General features: G+C 34.1%; 1 protein-coding gene across 12 annotated transcripts in view; it reads left to right on the forward strand.

The window, feature by feature from the left end:
* Nucleotides 1-17,826, forward strand: part of LOC123671091 (sodium/potassium-transporting ATPase subunit alpha) — an 86,946-nt gene that overhangs the window by 61,283 nt on the left and 7,837 nt on the right. For 3 of the 12 annotated variants that reach the window (XM_045604757.1, XM_045604763.1, XM_045604764.1), the window contains exons 2-7: nucleotides 4,142-4,219; nucleotides 4,734-4,862; nucleotides 10,794-11,040; nucleotides 11,698-13,413; nucleotides 14,044-14,345; nucleotides 15,454-15,548. In XM_045604757.1, coding sequence (XP_045460713.1) covers nucleotides 4,142-4,219; nucleotides 4,734-4,862; nucleotides 10,794-11,040; nucleotides 11,698-13,413; nucleotides 14,044-14,345; nucleotides 15,454-15,548 — 2,567 coding nt within the window. Of the gene's footprint in view, nucleotides 1-4,141; nucleotides 4,220-4,733; nucleotides 4,863-10,793; nucleotides 11,041-11,697; nucleotides 13,414-14,043; nucleotides 14,346-14,642; nucleotides 14,738-15,453; nucleotides 15,549-17,826 lie in introns of all 12 variants that reach the window. The other 9 variants (XR_006746051.1, XM_045604758.1, XM_045604759.1 and 6 more) reach the window with 4 other exon arrangements.

Here is a 17,826-nt window from a genome sequence, read left to right on the forward strand (position 1 = left end):
TTTAATTTTATTGATCGCAAACTCCGCAGTATTTCAGTATTTAGTATTGGTTAGCGGAACCAAACCACCCCCCCCCCCTAATTTTTTGTTCTAGCTACGGCCTTCCTCTATTCTACGTGGAGTTTTAGCGTCATTCGCCATTCTGTGTTTCAATGTAGGTACTCTATGTATTCAGTTCATTTCAAGGGTGGAACATCGAACACATGATCTGTCTTAAATTTTATTGCTAATGGTAATTCTAGTGCGAAGGCCCTGAAAATGTCAAAAAATTTGTGGGATTACTACATAAATGGATTTTGAATCATAAAATGAATTCCTGCCCAAATATAGAACAAATCTAATTGAATAATATTCCTGAGGATTTTTTTTAAAATTCATATTACAATTTTGAGGAATCAGTTTTCAGTTGACGCAAAACATAAAACAGATTTTCTAAAGTGTTCTGTATGTACATTTACAGGATGAACGTGTCTACATGATACTTTCTTGTTTGAATTGTCTCTATAGATATTAGGAAATGATTTTTAACTTTTTGTAAAAATCAAAACCCTTTGATCTTTTACTTAGATGATTTTTCCATTAAGCCATTTTAACAAAGTCAGAAAGTCTTCCCCACTATATTAGGATAGTTATCAGTATTATCACATATAGTCTTGAATGATTATCCTTACAGTACAGTTCATAACATATTTGACTATTGTAAATTATTTAATTTTCCCAATATTTTGATTGAATCCGAATCCTTCGATGCATAATGTGAATTGTCAAAAAATCGACATCGATGTCAAGAAGAATATTTTCCTGATACGTACCTTCAAGAAAACATTATTCAAACCTGAAGTTTATTGAACTCTACCCTCGTAGACCCATGTGGCGTCGAAAATATTTGTGAACTTCTAAGACCCCACCCTTCCATCGATCGAACAGGGTTGTTTGCTGCTGCTGACACAATAGCCTGGCTCTTAATTTGAGGGACGATGAAAACAAGTTTCACTCATCTGTGTTTTCCAGTTCTACTTCTTCGAAGTGGAGCAAGAACAAATAAATTACACATAAGTCATGTTATGTCATGGATACGGTTTCTGTCTAACATTGTACTTTCAATCGCACATAATGTCTTCTTTTGTATCTAAGCTTTTCATGTATTTGTAATTGTGGTAAATTCTTTATCTTGTTTCTATTCTGTGGATAAAAAAGCAGAAAATCTTACCCTTAATATTGTCGGTTAGTCTCGGCTGACATTGGGCTTCGTTCTATGTATTTGAAAACATAAATGATCGAAAGATTATTAACAATTTTAAATCCAATTATACAATGTTAATAGTGTTTTCTTGGGATCTTTAGTCATTATGATTTTAAAATATTTTCAACTGAACCATATTGAATTATAGTAGGTTGCGAATGGAGAAATTATCGTAGAATAAATTCTTAAATAATTCAACTTAATAAACTCGCAAAATTGTTTGAACATTATACAAATATGAAAAGTTGATATTATGAAAAAAAGAATAGTGTGATATAAGCACTCTTTTTATTTAGTTTGAATCATCAAGATGCTCTTGAAGCCACCTTAAGCCACGAATAAAAAAAAAGCCCGCCCATCATATTTCACAAAGTTTTTCTCAAAAGAGCTTCTTGCAAGAAAGTTATTTTGGAAGAATGAATTCTTCTTGGAATTGATTATTTTACCGCGGTCAATCTTCCATCTGATTTGAAAGCTAAAAATTTTGGATTCAAATTGAACGAAACACACACTGGAGTAATTGGAAGTGTGTATTGATATGACGATGGTAAATATTTCTACCTCTATGTCTCAATTGAAACAAAATGTATCCAGCTCTAAGCCAGCTTTATTCGCTTATTATGCAATTTCGATGTGAATTTCAGATTGTAGATCTGAAAAGTTTTTGGACTCACTTTAGAGAAAGAAAAAAAAATTAATTTTCGATTCATTAGCTTTTTTCTCACATTTTGATCTGAGAAGATCTTTCTACGTCTCCCTTCAAAATTTTCAAACAATATTCAAGGCGACACGCCTTCTTCAATAATTCATCATTGATTCAACATCATCAATTTTTTCATCAGAAAAATACTGATAAAGAACGTAGTATGCGTTTGCAACTGGATATACGTCGTAAATTGATATTCAATATCATTTCGATTATCAAGTATCAAAATATTATTCTAGATATCATTGAATTTTATTCTATATTAAAACAGAAAACGAATGTGCTCCTTCTGCATTTGAATATTTGAATGTTAGCAAAGTCCTGTATGAACTGGACAAAATCAGTTGAACCCACTTTCTTTGATCGTTCAATCAAAATGTTCGCCAGTAGCTGTAGGTGGACAAAACCAGCCTCTCTGTTCTATAAGGACCAAATCTCCACAAGGCCAGGCTGTGGATTAACATCGAAATTGATACAATGCTAGATCACACTGAGTTCCTAATTGAATAAGTGTTTCCTACGTGCATAGAAAAGGAAGTATGCTCAGTGGATAATGAAGTGTATTATTTTCACAATGACATTCTACCGAATATTATAACTAGTGGAATGCTTTGAATTGCTCGTTCAAGTGTCCACTCATTCATGAAAAACAAATCCAAAATAGATACTGACTAGTTCAGAAGCCACCTTTCAATAACTTACCTGAAAGAATGTCATTGATTATGTTGAAAAATACGATGATTTTATTAATTATAAAGTTTCACAAAAATGTGTTCATTTTGCCTATCTTAAGATATCAAACTTACCTATGGTTTGAATATGTTTTTACGTATATTTATATTCCTAAACACTGTGTCCGTAAAGTATGGAACAAATTCATTTTTAGCTAAACAGACCATTTTAAGAAATAATCTTGAAACACGTCGATTCTTGACTTCAATTTACCATATTTCAAAATAATAATCTAATATACAGGGTGAATTACTTTCGAGTAATGACGTCACGGTAATTTTTTTCAAATGGAACAACCCCATTTTGTCTCAATTTTCCGATTACTCTAGCTGAGCTGATTCCAAAAATGTATCACATGTTGATTCCAATTGGTACAGGGTGGACAAAAATAATAAATTAATTCTAAGCAATAATTAAAACATTCACGAATACCGAAAATCTTGTAGCACTAACACCAATAAATTACTGAACCAATAATGACATGTCACAAAAACTAGACGACTATGTTTTTTATAAATTGATAAGAAATAATTTCTTTCATATTCTGTCTGCTAGACCATAAGTACCAAACATGTTTGGAAACAGCTCATTTTTATTAATCTAGAAATGTAACAAACTACAGGGTGTTACATTCAAACCAATTGCCGCTAGACAATAAGTATTTTTGATAATATTATTAATTTAACTAATAAAGAATGTTACGCGTTACTTTATGAGCATACACAAAACTATTGTATTTTTGTCTATCCTGTACCAATTGAAATCAACATGTGATACATTTTTGGAATCAGCTCAGCTAGAGTAATCTGAAAATTGAGACAAAATGAGGGTGTTCCATTAAAAAAAAGACGGTGAAGTTATTACTCGAAAATAATTCACCCTGTATATCAGATTATTATTTTAAAATACGGTAAATTATAATAAAAAATCGACGTCTTTCAAGATTATTTCTTGAAATGGTCTGTTCAGCTAAAAATGAATTTGTTCCATACTTTACGGACACAGTGTATAATTTCAATGTTATCTACGTCAAAGTGACATAGAACTTGTGAACGAATTTTTCGGAAAAATCTTATTTTCTTCATTGAGTAAGGAGGTAGGAAACAGAGTTTTAATACAACTCATACAAATGATGGGGGCTCGGAAAAAGCGCTCAAAAAACGATAAGGTATAAATAGGAAAATCGAATTCTATTGAGAATCTTAATTTCACGAGAAATATACTCGTTGACACTTTCTTCGTCGGAACAATAATTAGAAATACACAGCCATAATAAATAAATCACCTATGCATAACTTTAATGACCAATGATGAGTAACCCAAGAATTCCAATCCGGAAAGCTTACCCATTTAAATGTGAACTCTGCTACAGTGAATATCCGTTATTTTGAGTTTTATTTTTGTTTTCATCATACAGCATGTCAACTTTTGTAGACAGTAGTCGTTCCTCTGTTTTTCAGCATGGCCGAACCGATTCATACCGTGTGGCCACCATACCAACTGTGGATGATAACAAAACAGCCGATGGTAGATTCAAGGTATTTGGTATAAAATGTTTTTACAGTAGCTCAGGTGATGGGGGTCATCAGCAGGTCTTGGTGCACTTTAACACTTTTCACATCTTTCTGCCATATATTACACTTAATATTGTCTATCACCTATTCAACAATAGTATTTTTATTGTTGATATATAACAGTTCTTTATTGATGAATCTGTATCTCATTTCTTATTAATGTTATGAATTTTATTGTTTATTCTTTACTCTTCATTTTTTTTTGTTGATCTGTAACTCTATTATTTTTTGTTATTGTTTATAATATTCACATATTTTCTTCTACACGAAATATGTGCCAATTTATAACATAATCTTTTATTACACTGTGTTCTTTCGACCGTAATTCTCGGAAGATTGATGCAATGACTTTATATGAACACTAACAGGTTTTGTGGTATTCTTCTTGCTTTCTAACATTTCTTTCTTTCCATACTAAAACTGCTCTATTCGATTATATTTAGTCAATTACTAATGGATTTTGTTTTTTCCTTTACAGTCACGAAGGAAAATGAAGAAACAGAGGAAAGCGGACGATTTGGACGATTTGAAACAAGAATTAGACATCGACTATCATAAAATTTCACCAGAAGAACTATATCAAAGATTTCAAACTCACCCTGAAAATGTAAGTAGTAGTTTTAGAGAGCGAAGCTAGTGGTGAATATCTTTCACAAAACAAGATTATATTCTGAAAGGTTAGAAAATCATAGAGGTATCCAAATACTAATATCAGAAATTCTTTTATTTTTATTCTGTTTTTTATTTGGACCATCCCATATAATGCAAGATATATGGGGTTTTCTATTAGGAATGATTCAATTTAAAATGTTTACAATGGCAGTACTGTATGTATTATTTTTTGACATTTTCTTTGTGGTCAAAGCATTTGTACTGGAAAGATACACGCTTCAATAATTTTGAATTGTTCAATAGTTTTATCGAAATATATGGTCATTTTTGAAAAATTGGAGGAATTCAATAAGAATTCATGAACGACATTATTCAGTTAATCGACGTAGCAAGTATTGAGCCGAACTCGTTACTAGTTTCAAATTTTTCTTTAATGCGAAAAACATTGTGCCGAGTATTCTCAAATGAACACCGATTTTGATTAAAACAGTTGAACAATTTCTAAATCGATGATCAAATTACATGACCTACTGATCACAAATAAAATGAGAAATGCCAAAAACAATACACAGTGTTGCCATTAAAACCATTTTTGTTCTATGAGGCAAAGTCGGGTTAGGAGTATCTCAGAGCTCTGTATGATTACTTCATCACTTATCACTGTATTTGTGAAGTCGGACAGAATGTGTTTTTATGAAGATGGTTCAGCAGTTCTCAATAAATCTGGTCAGCAGAATTGCCTCTTCGTGAATAGTCTTCATCTGAACATGAATAAAACTAAACAAATACACCCTTTCCATTCAAAGAGCATGTATAGATGTGTTGTGTGAAAGGCTTTCAACTGCCTTTTTCATGGTAAAAAGGATCACACAAGTTTTTAAGTGCGCAGACAGCAAAACACTTCTTCTCAGTCATTCACTGTCAGATGTTGTATGGATTTCATTCTTTGGGACCAAAGTAGTAGAGCTTTTAGAACACAATATGAAATAAAGCGGACTGACAGGCATTGAATTGTTTTCTAAAGAGGGAAAATTCTTCCCATTAATTCTTTTTCAATTTTTATATGTGTGAAATTTGTTTCGCTTATGTTTACTCGTATTATTATTATTATAATACTTGGGAGAGACATAATTTCACAAGCTATTTCGATAATATAAAAAGTTTGTAAGCTTTGTGAGTTTTTGAGTTTCCTCAAATTACATTTGTAGTTAGAGAACATTGGATGCTCTTCTGCTCTTTTCCAAAAAAAATGTAACTGAAGAACTGTATATCGATATTTCCTTCCATTTTCGAAAAATGAACGGAAATGTTTTAATATTTTTCATAAAATATTTCCACATTTTGAATAAAAAATGAACATTATTGTAGTGAAATTTTCCATAGAATTTAAAGGTTACCCAGGAAAAATCATTTTCTCACAAGTTTAAGAGTAATAGGTAAAAAAAGCAGAAATAATAGGTTTCCACTATTAGAAAAACATAGATTCATGGAGATTTTTCAATGAAAGGTTTCATTTCGATAATACAAAAAGAGGGGAATATTTTAAAAGAAATTAATGCATGCTTATTTCATTGTGAAGAAGGCAGCCGATTGATAATCAGCCAAATGGCTGCAACAGCTATGGTTGCAGCACAATATTCTTTTCATGAAATTTTCCATGATCAATTCGCACATTTAAGGCTGTATGTCCTTGATAACTTTCCATATTTAAGGTATTGAAGCGATTCTAGAGCATTGGCAGAGACATAATCTTTCACGTGCCCAAAAAAATTCTGAAGGTGTTAAATCACAACATCTCGGTGACAAATTGTGATCATCTATTTGATCACGGCCAGGACACTTTTCTTGCAAACTTGTTTCGTTGCTTGTGTGGCACGTAGAGCTGCTTGTTGAAAATTAACATCGTTCACATCAGCATCTTCCAATCACGGCCATAAAATATCATTAATGATGGCATCTATCTTTATGGTCTTGAATCGATTGTGGAGCATTGGCATAGATCTTATTTTGCACGTGGCCTCAAAGAAAAGAGTCACAAGATTGCGGTGGCCAATTGTGATCACCTCTTCCAGAAATAACACTGCCAGAAAACTTTTCTTGCAAACTTGCGATTGTTTGGTTGCTTGTGCGTTTTGTTGGAAATAAGTCGTCAACATCGGTAGCTTTTAATTCCGGCCATAAAAATCATAAACGCTAGGTAGCGCAATCCATCCACCGTAACAGTTGCACCATCCTCATTTTCGAACGAGTAAGGTCCAATTACATCACCAGCCCAAAAACTACATCAAATAGGGACTCGTTAAAGAGGGAAAGAATTTTCAACAATCATTCTTGATTGTGTTCCAAATGCGACTATTCTGCTCATTAACGTAGCCAACGAGGTGAACATGTGCTTCATCACTGAAGATTCGATGAAAATCCTGATGATTTTGATGCATTTCAAAGACCCAATCAGCGAGGCTTGAGTTCTGTGTTAACTGAACTTTAAAAGCCTTATTACCTAAGTGTTAAGGTATTGAAAGAAATGAAAAAGCGGATGATCTTGCAAAAATGACATCAAGGTTAACACCTGTTGGTCCTGAGACATTCTGTGGGATTGGAAAAGACCAATATAAGGCAGCGGTCCAACAATGGGAGTGAGATAATAGAAAAAACCCCTCTAGAAGCACTCCGGGTCTTGCTCAGACAAAGAAATTTGTGGTGCTTTCACCGACCTATAACAGGAAGCCTCTGAATCTACCACGAGCTGAGCTTCAGATAATGGTGGGATTGCTGAAAGGACACTGTCGATGAAAATACCTTTTTGTACCGCATGGGTAATTCAGCAGATGAGATATGCGGGTAAGGAGGTAGTGTGCAAATATCCGAGGCTGACTGGCCTAAGAACCACTCGTATGGGAAAGCCAGTTCATCCAACGAAGTAATATCCAAGGTTCCTAAGGGTTTCGTTAACCGTATCGACGGCCTCCCTGGGTTTGTATGAATAGGTAGGGTTAAGAACAAAAGATCAATTTGGTCGCCGTTCCCGAAAGGCTAGCAGAGCCGTAACGACCCCTATTCAGTGAATAATAGTAATAATAAGGCCTTATGCAAAATACGTTGTAATGTCGTTTGTGGAAAGGCTAACTTCCAAGTTCGATAAAGCTGAGTTTTCGTCAACACCACGGGCTACATCAGCAATTTTCTCAGTTGTTCTTGAGCTACGCACACGGTTCCAATTCATCACTTCAGTAACTCGTCCCAAAAACTCAAATTTTTCCACCAATTTCTGGCCAAGAACGGCTTCAGGACGACACAAAAGTGAAAAGTGTTCACCACTTTTATAACGAATTTTAACAATTTTATTGTGTTGTTAAAGCGTGTATCGTTCTATTCTTAGTAATGGCGTGGTTTTAACTTGTCAAAGGTTAAATGCCGACAGCTGCCTAGATATTCAAAAGGAAAACCCTAAAGTAATATAATTTCAGAACTCGAACGCAGTCGATTATTTGTACTCGAGACTGAACAAAGCCAAAACCAAATCTAGCAAGCGCGGAGATCACACCCTTTATTATATGAAGTTGAATGGTGGATTCATTAGGCAGCATTTCAATGGATCCTATTTAGTTTTTCGATTCGGATTCTCTCATCGACTAATGGGAATACGGCAGAGGTCTGGTATAATTGAGATGCTCGACCCGATTCTACCGTTAGAGAACTTTGGTCATTTAATTAATGAGACCATCACCCGATTCAATAATATAATTGTTCGGAAGTACAATTCCAATTGATTGGATTCCCAATTTATTCCTCTCTGGAACTGTGGTATTCGCCATTCATTCAGATCAATCAGAATGAATGGTCGACTAATCAAATTGATACATTCTGAAGTGAATTATACTTCTGAATTTTTTTTTAATGAACATGCATTGAAAATTATTAACGTTCCATTGATTGCTGTTGAATTCGATTGGAAAGAAGCCTTCTGGTATCATGAAATATTTAGTAATGTTCGATTAAAACAACAAAGATATAATAAATGTGAATTATCGACGAAATACACCAATGAAGTGAATCAAACTCGGACTCATTCTTTCCAACTATGGTAAGATTTCACTGATAAGTTGAACTTATTTGTCAATTATGCGATGCCGTATTATACTACGGTTATTCTAAATGGATTAAGGAAGAATTAGTTCATTTTCACTAATTTGATAAGTGATAGACTACGAAGTTCTTATTCATTTAATAGAACTATTGCAAGGTTTACAGACTACTCCATCCAATATAATAATTCTGGCTTTCACAGTTTCAATGAAATATCACGTTGGAGTTGAAAGATTCAGTTGATTCAGTTAGATGACACATTATGACTTTATTTGATATATCTCCCCTTTGTTTTTGTCCTGTTTACGAAACAAATGTAAATGGTTTTCCAAAAAAAGGTTTCATTTTGAATAGACCACTATCTGAACAGCAGACATTTGACAAGTAAAATCTATGCCTTTACTAAAAATGGAAGGGTACACTCTTCAAAAGAAGTATTGAAATTGTTGTTCGCTATAAAAATGGTGAAAATTTTGCAGTTACATTTCGCAAAACTAAAGCACTTTTGAGTCGTTGAAAAGAATCTTCTGGGGCAGAAACTGGTAGAAAAATTTGAGCTGTTGAGACAAGTTAGTGATGTGAAGAATTCAAAGCGTGCTCATCGCGCAAGAATAACTGGGAATGGTACTGCTGTAGCCTTTAGTGTCGACAAAAAATCAGGTTTGTCGATCTATTCTACAAGAACACAAGCGGTAGATCACATGTAACGTCGTATCTTCGATTAGATCCTTGGAATGCATCAAAATGATCCAGATTTTCATCGAGAAATCATCTTCAGTGATGGGGGGATTTACACCTCGGAGGCAACATTAATAAGCAGAATTTTCGCATTTGGGGCCTGGAAAATCCAGGAATGATTGTTGAAAAGAGTCTGCATTCTCAACTTGTCAACGTTTATTTTCAACAAGACGGCGCTAACGCCACACAAGCAACGAAATATCACATCTCAAAGAGGTGATCACAATTGGCCAACGAGATCTTGTGATTTAACATCTTCAGACATTTCTTTGGGGCCACGTGAAAGATAAGTTCTATTCCAATGCTCGAAAATTCATTCAAGATATAAAGATGGAATTCGTGAAGTTATCGAGGACATAAAGCCGCAAATGTGCTAACTGATCTTGTAAAATATCATAAAAATGATATGGTGCTGTAATCATAGCCGTGGCGGTCATTTGGCATTATCAGCATACTTTCCTTTTCACATTAAAATAAACATCCGTTGATTTCTCTTAAAATATACTCTTTTTTTTTCAATACCAAAATAAACTTCTTATTATTATTTATTAGTTAAAAATGTGAATTTGATGAAGTTACATTTGAGCTGAACAATTTCCATTTTTGTTTGAAAAATTGTGTGTGCAAATTATACGAATCAACGAATTCAAAAATATCTTCGATATGGTATCTCAAAGTTTCATTTGAATCGTGGAAATATAGAACCTTTTGTTCTTGTTATTCAATAAGTCTAAGAAATCTAATCAAATCTACAAATTCTTTGTTCAGTTTAGGGATTCACGGCTTGACGCTCAAGCTGCTTGAGCTTAAGCCAAGTAGCTTGAGCTTGACTTGAAATCAACTCCAGTTCAAGTCGAGTAGTAGTTTTTCAATGTCAAGTTAAGTATTTATTTATTAAGTACTTGACTCAACATTGAGAAATTACTAATTGGCTTGAACTTGAGTTAATTAAAGTAGTTTCAATATCAAACCATTCCGTGAATCTCTAGTTTAGTTGTTTAGGAGGGATATTTTTGTCGAAATAAAATTTTTGTAATCGTGCATAATTAATATTTAGTTTGTAAACTTTTCAGTGGAAATATTTCAATTCTTTTTTTTTCAGGGCCTCAGTCACGCAAAAGCGAAAGAAAACCTAGAAAGGGATGGACCCAACGCCCTTACTCCCCCCAAAACAACCCCCGAATGGGTGAAATTTTGTAAGAATCTATTCGGTGGTTTCGCCCTATTATTATGGATTGGTGCTATACTCTGCTTCATAGCATATTCTATTCAAGCTTCTACTGTAGAAGAGCCAGCTGATGATAATCTATATCTTGGCATCGTATTAGCTGCCGTTGTTATCGTTACAGGTAAATAAAATAAATGATACATTCATTCTGCCTTCCAGAACAAATTCGTGCAGGAATATCTCAGTTTTACACACTTCATTGTTATATTTCATTATTATATGTTGGTACTCGTAACTCTATTGTCATGGATTCATCTATTATCTGTAAAATCTGTGAAAACAGTTCTGCCAACCGGCATTTTTTAATACGAAATCACTCAAGGATATTTATCAGAATATTCCATTAATTCCAATCAAATTTCAGTGAATTAGAGAAAATAATGTATGATACTCGTATAGAAGGTTCATTTTAATTTAATACTAAACCATTCGTTTTGAACTCGAGGAAGAATATCAATGCCTTCTGCATTTAAAAAACGGAGAAAAGCGAAATTTCAATTGATCAGTAAGCTTTTATTTAAACAAAGTTTAGATGAATTCTTCTCCTTCTACATTTTTTGATATATCTATTTATTTGCCTTGAAATACTATTACTGTTTATGTCAATGTTATAAAAGCAACCTTCATCATGAAGTTTCCAGAAAAATGAACAATAGGGCGTTTGGATTTGATATTATTAAATATATTTTTTTCATACTGTTACTGGAAGTGCTTATTGCAATTTATATGTTTTAGGTTCAATGAATGAAGAGTTTCTGATCATTCTTTATTTTTTCAGGTATATTTTCATATTATCAAGAAAGTAAAAGTTCGAAAATTATGGAGTCCTTCAAAAACATGGTACCTCAGTTCGCTACTGTACTTAGGGAAGGAGAAAAACTCACCCTTCGTGCAGAAGACTTGGTACTAGGCGATGTGGTAGAAGTGAAATTCGGTGACAGGATCCCGGCCGATATTAGAATCATCGAATCACGCGGTTTCAAAGTGGACAACTCCTCCTTGACTGGTGAATCCGAACCCCAAAGCCGTAGCCCCGAATTCACCCACGAGAACCCGTTGGAAACCAAAAATCTAGCATTCTTTTCTACTAACGCCGTTGAAGGCACCGCCAAGGGCGTTGTTATAAGTTGTGGCGACAATACAGTGATGGGCAGAATTGCCGGTCTTGCCTCCGGCTTGGACACGGGCGAAACTCCCATCGCAAAAGAAATTCACCATTTCATCCACCTCATTACTGGCGTAGCCGTATTCTTAGGAGTCACATTTTTCGTCATCGCATTCATATTAGGATATCACTGGTTGGACGCTGTTATTTTCCTTATCGGTATCATTGTGGCCAACGTACCAGAAGGTCTGCTTGCCACAGTAACAGTATGTTTGACACTTACTGCAAAGAGGATGGCTTCTAAGAACTGTTTGGTGAAAAATCTCGAGGCCGTCGAAACTTTGGGATCAACCAGCACAATATGCTCTGACAAGACTGGAACTTTGACACAAAACAGAATGACTGTAGCGCATATGTGGTTTGATAACCAAATTATCGAGGCTGACACGACAGAAGATCAATCCGGTGTACAGTATGATAGGACAAGTCCAGGATTCAAGGCTCTATCTCGAATTGCCACCCTATGTAATAGAGCTGAATTCAAACCAGGACAAGATAATGTCCCAATATTGAAACGTGAGGTTAACGGTGATGCCTCAGAAGCTGCCCTTCTCAAATGTATGGAATTGGCACTTGGAGACGTTATGTCAATCCGTAGAAAGAACAAGAAGGTATGCGAAGTACCCTTCAACTCGACGAACAAATACCAAGTTTCTGTTCACGAAACTGAAGATTCTAGCGACCCACGTCATCTCATGGTAATGAAGGGAGCGCCAGAAAGAATTTTGGAGAGATGCAGCACAATCTTCATTTGTGGAAAAGAGAAGGTACTCGATGAAGAGATGAAAGAAGCGTTCAACAATGCATACTTGGAACTTGGAGGCTTGGGCGAGAGAGTACTCGGTTTCTGCGACTACTTGCTTCCTAGCGACAAATTTCCTCTTGGATTCAAGTTCAACTCAGACGACCCCAATTTCCCTATCGATGGCTTGAGATTTGTCGGACTCATGTCCATGATTGATCCTCCAAGAGCTGCTGTACCCGACGCTGTTGCCAAATGCCGAAGTGCAGGAATCAAAGTCATCATGGTCACTGGAGATCATCCAATCACTGCCAAGGCTATTGCCAAGTCCGTAGGAATCATTTCTGAAGGAAACGAAACTGTGGAAGATATCGCGCAAAGACTCAACATCCCTGTATCTGAAGTCAATCCAAGAGAAGCGAAGGCAGCTGTCATTCACGGATCTGATCTTAAGGATCTATCATCTGAACAATTGGACGAAATTCTTAGATATCATACTGAGATCGTGTTTGCTAGAACTTCCCCACAACAGAAACTCATCATTGTTGAAGGTTGCCAGAGGATGGGAGCTATAGTAGCCGTAACTGGTAGGTTTAGATTGGGTGAAAAATGCCATTGTACAGCGTTGTCGAAAAGTCTCGAAAGCTAAACTCATTATTTTCAAAGGTTTTCGAAAAATTGACTCCAGCTGTGTCAAATTTCCATGAGAGAAATTTTGTTCTCTTTTGACGTTTTGGCTCACAAAATTCTTTTTTCGTAATTATTAGAGAGAGTTATTACAGAGATTCTTCAGTATAATTGAGGTGAACTAACAAAGTGGAATATATTCTGTTAGCTTTATGCATTTGTCAAGTAGAGGCAATATTTTCGTTCATTATTCGTATTCCAACAAAAACCTTTGGATACAGGTTTTTTTTGGAATATAGAAATTCAATATGATCGCTCAATCTAACAAATATATATTTCTATTTCAATATTGGAGTTCTTCACAACTGGGGGAAGAAAAACTTTAATCGAACTTCGGGACTTTTGATTACCGCTGTATTTTCATTATCGTTCTGTTTAGAGATGAATATGCAACTTCTTTACTAGATGTTAGTGGGTGTCCTAGCATAGAAATTTCTGTTGTGAATGTCATGAACTGTTAGCATTTACTAACCAAAATCGATAATAACTGGAATTATCAATAGAGTCATAAAACGTCATGATTTTACTAGGTGATGGTGTTAACGACTCGCCTGCTTTGAAGAAAGCCGATATCGGTGTTGCTATGGGCATAGCCGGCTCTGATGTATCGAAACAAGCGGCAGATATGATCCTTCTGGACGATAACTTTGCTTCGATTGTTACTGGAGTAGAGGAAGGACGTCTTATTTTCGACAACTTGAAGAAATCGATTGCCTATACTCTAACCTCGAACATTCCCGAAATATCTCCTTTCCTTGCATTCATCTTGTGTGATATTCCTTTGCCTCTAGGTACTGTTACCATTCTCTGCATCGATCTTGGAACTGACATGGTGAGTTTTGAGTTTTATTATAACGATTTATTGAAATTCTTTGCTTCCATGTGTTACGTTTCTGGTGGAGTTATACGTCAATATTGTTGCCTTTATGTGAAAGTGGTCTTTGGTCAATTCTTTGCTTAGATAAATAATAGAGACGTTATTTCATCAATGATTATCCCACAGAAATATAAAACGGAAGCAGAATGTTTTCACACTTGACCGTTTCAAATTGTAATCAGGCCTCAGAAGTATATCTCTTTATTCGAATTGTATTGATGATGATATAATTGATATAGTTTGGTTATGAAGGTCCCTGCCATATCACTGGCTTACGAAAAAGCTGAGTCAGACATAATGAAACGTCGTCCTCGTGATCCATATAACGATAAATTAGTAAACGAAAGGTACTAAAAATAAAAAATAATTTCAAATTGCATGTAGATTGAAATTTTATCAGTAAATACAGAATATTTGCACATATGTAGGCTCGGACTTTCGTGCATTTTCGTAACTGGTGTCTAAAAAACTTCAACATCAATTCCTTGAAGATTTAAACACCATAGCATTTTATCTTTTCGAGGAATTGATGTTGAAAGTTCACAGACACCTGTTTCATATGTAGATAGATACATTACTTTTTTACATTAAAAGAGAACCATCTTTGAGAAGGTATGTGATTTTTTGATCTTTCAGTCCTCTGCTATTTTTCCAAATCTTAAATCTCTTTTGCTCTGCTTTTTTTCGAATATCTTAAGGGGCTAGATTTGTTTCTGTTATCTTCATCCATAGAACATTATTATCGTCATAAGAGATTTTTAGTAGAATAGTTGAAGTTACAACGAAATATTGCTTATAAAATAGTTTAGTATTTTATGTGTGTGACTTTTTGACGATAACAGAAATGAGTTGGTGAATTTTCAAGAAAATATCACGCAAAATTTTGCACCAATATCTCAATTCAAACATTGAGTGCTTTTTATAATATGGTAATAATGCGCAGTTTATTATCGATTGGCTTTTTGAATATATATAAATTTGCAAATATGAGATATTGACAAAGAATTATCGAAAATTTCAAGTATAGATGAGTTTCACGTATCGATTTCATTTGATCATATAGGTACCAGCCATTTCTTTGGCTTACGAAGAAGCTGAGTCGGATATAATGAAGAGGCCACCAAGGGATCCATTTCATGATAAATTGGTCAATTCTAGGTGCAGTTTTTATTTTTATTTTCAACGTAGATTGACCATACTAATGACTAATTTTGCACAGAATTATTTAACAGTATTTGGGACCATTTTGGTGTGCTCTGAAGCCTGAGGTTTAAAAAAACAAATTGCATGCATTGGATAACAATTTGGGTATAAATAACAACATAAATTAACTTTATTTATTATGTATAAGGTACTTATTAGTAGTCAGATTATTAACCTGTTTATAGTTATCATCGAAAACTTGAATTTAACTGTGAATATTGGGATATATATATTTTAGGATAGTCGAATATATGAAACATAAACACACAAACACGATTTCCTATCCTTTTTCACGCAATTGGGTAGTTTTGCCTTGCTTAGCACAGCTAGCTCGACTGTCAAAATGTTGGATAATACCAGGAGCAGGGTTTTGCTTGCTTTTGTATTGCGAAGCCATTACGATTCACAAAAATATAATCAAAACTTTTTTAGTTGAATTTTTCATTAGGGTAAGAAATAGATAATCCCTAGGAAGCAATGAAAAGACTATTTTGTTAAAGAGAAATACGGATAACGGTTATTCAATGATGGATTAAAGTGAAGTTTTAGAACTTATTATACACCTATCATCACTTCTCTTAATTTCTTCTTGGATGACTTCATTCGATTATTTTTTCCCATCCACAAAAAATAGGAATTTATTCGGTTGCCTTTCTGTATTGAATATAATAATTTCTCCGAAGAAGCGACTGATCAGATTATTATAGGGCACTAAACAAATCCTTAATTCTCAAGAGGGTAGACCACCATGTGACATTCTCGTGATCTGTCAATTTTTTTTTTGTCAAAAGTTTTTAGTTTACTAGTATATTCATTCATTTTCTTAAAATAAGAGTTTTGTCTCTTTTTTCATGATCTTTTTTAGAATTGTTCACGAATATTTCTGAATTATATCATCGCATTGTAGGGATACCAAATCATCAATTTTTTAGCGATAAACGAAAAGTTACCATGATTATTTTTTTCATTCTCAAATCAAAAAAATTGAATTTCTGCATTACTGATGTGAAAACTTCATAAAAATCTGTGATTTGTAAAAACAAATATCTCTAATTTCGTTTTGAACTGAGCAGTCATGTGGTGTTGTTCCCTCTTCACTTTGGGCACACTTGATGATTCAACTTGATAATAGATTTTTTGATACTTTTATACAGGGTGTTTCCAAATTAGACGTGAACCTTGAAGGGCGTGTTAGTATGACCCATTTGCTGTCGTTTCAGCCATATTTAGTGTTAACCAAAAATCTACGGTTTACGGGATATTTGAGTTCTTGTGATCTTTAAAAGTTTTCTCACCTTACTTTATTTCATTAGAATGAAACAAAGCAGATTGACAGTAAATTTCAGGCAGAAAGTTACAACTGAAGAAATAAGAAAGAGGACACATTGTGTAATGTTGGAGGTCATTTCAAACATAATTTATAAATACATTCTCTACTGAAATTTTGAGATTGATAGCAATTAAAAAAATATTTAATTCATTACTTTCCTTTCTTCGCTCCTTTCCCTTTCAAATCAAAATCTGCTGAAACAAACCTAGTGCCTGCATTCTAACGAAAACTCTTCCAGGAAATAAAGAAGGAATTTGTTTTTAAAATCATTTTGTCATACATAGGTTAAGGAATTAGAAAGTTGCAGACAAATTTATATTAGAAATTTAAGATTCTTTTCTTCATATACCAACTTTCAAATCATACTTATTCTTATTCAACATCTAATACAGCATGGTTTTGCTTTTTTCATACATATTATATCCTTTTCTGATGAAAATAATCCAAAATTCAAATCAAACTTGGTCAACGTAGAAAAAAGAATCAAGTTAGGTGAGACATTTTTCAAACACCACAAGAACTAAAATATCTCGGAAACTGTTGATTTTCGATTATCAATAAATATTGCTCAATCGCCAGAAAATGAGTGATACTAACACCTACTTCAAGGTTCACGTCTTATTTGGGAACGCCCTGTATAAATTTGTATTAACGATGAACAATAAGGTGTTTTTGTGTCGAAAAAAGAGAAAATCCATATTTGAATTGAATGAAATGACTTTATTTTTCCGGTTTATTTCTTTAAACTTTTCTCGTTAAATTCATTTCTTGTCAATTTTCAATTGTAAGTATCCTACATGCGTTACCCGTTTCTCTTGACTGTAGTCTTTTCTCTGCAATTGTAGAGGCACAACAAAAAAAAAGGTAGAGTAAACTCATAAGTTTTATCATGCTGGTTACAAT

This window comes from Harmonia axyridis, chromosome 1 (genome assembly GCF_914767665.1).
Source record: "Harmonia axyridis chromosome 1, icHarAxyr1.1, whole genome shotgun sequence".
Classification (NCBI taxonomy): domain Eukaryota; kingdom Metazoa; phylum Arthropoda; class Insecta; order Coleoptera; family Coccinellidae; genus Harmonia; species Harmonia axyridis.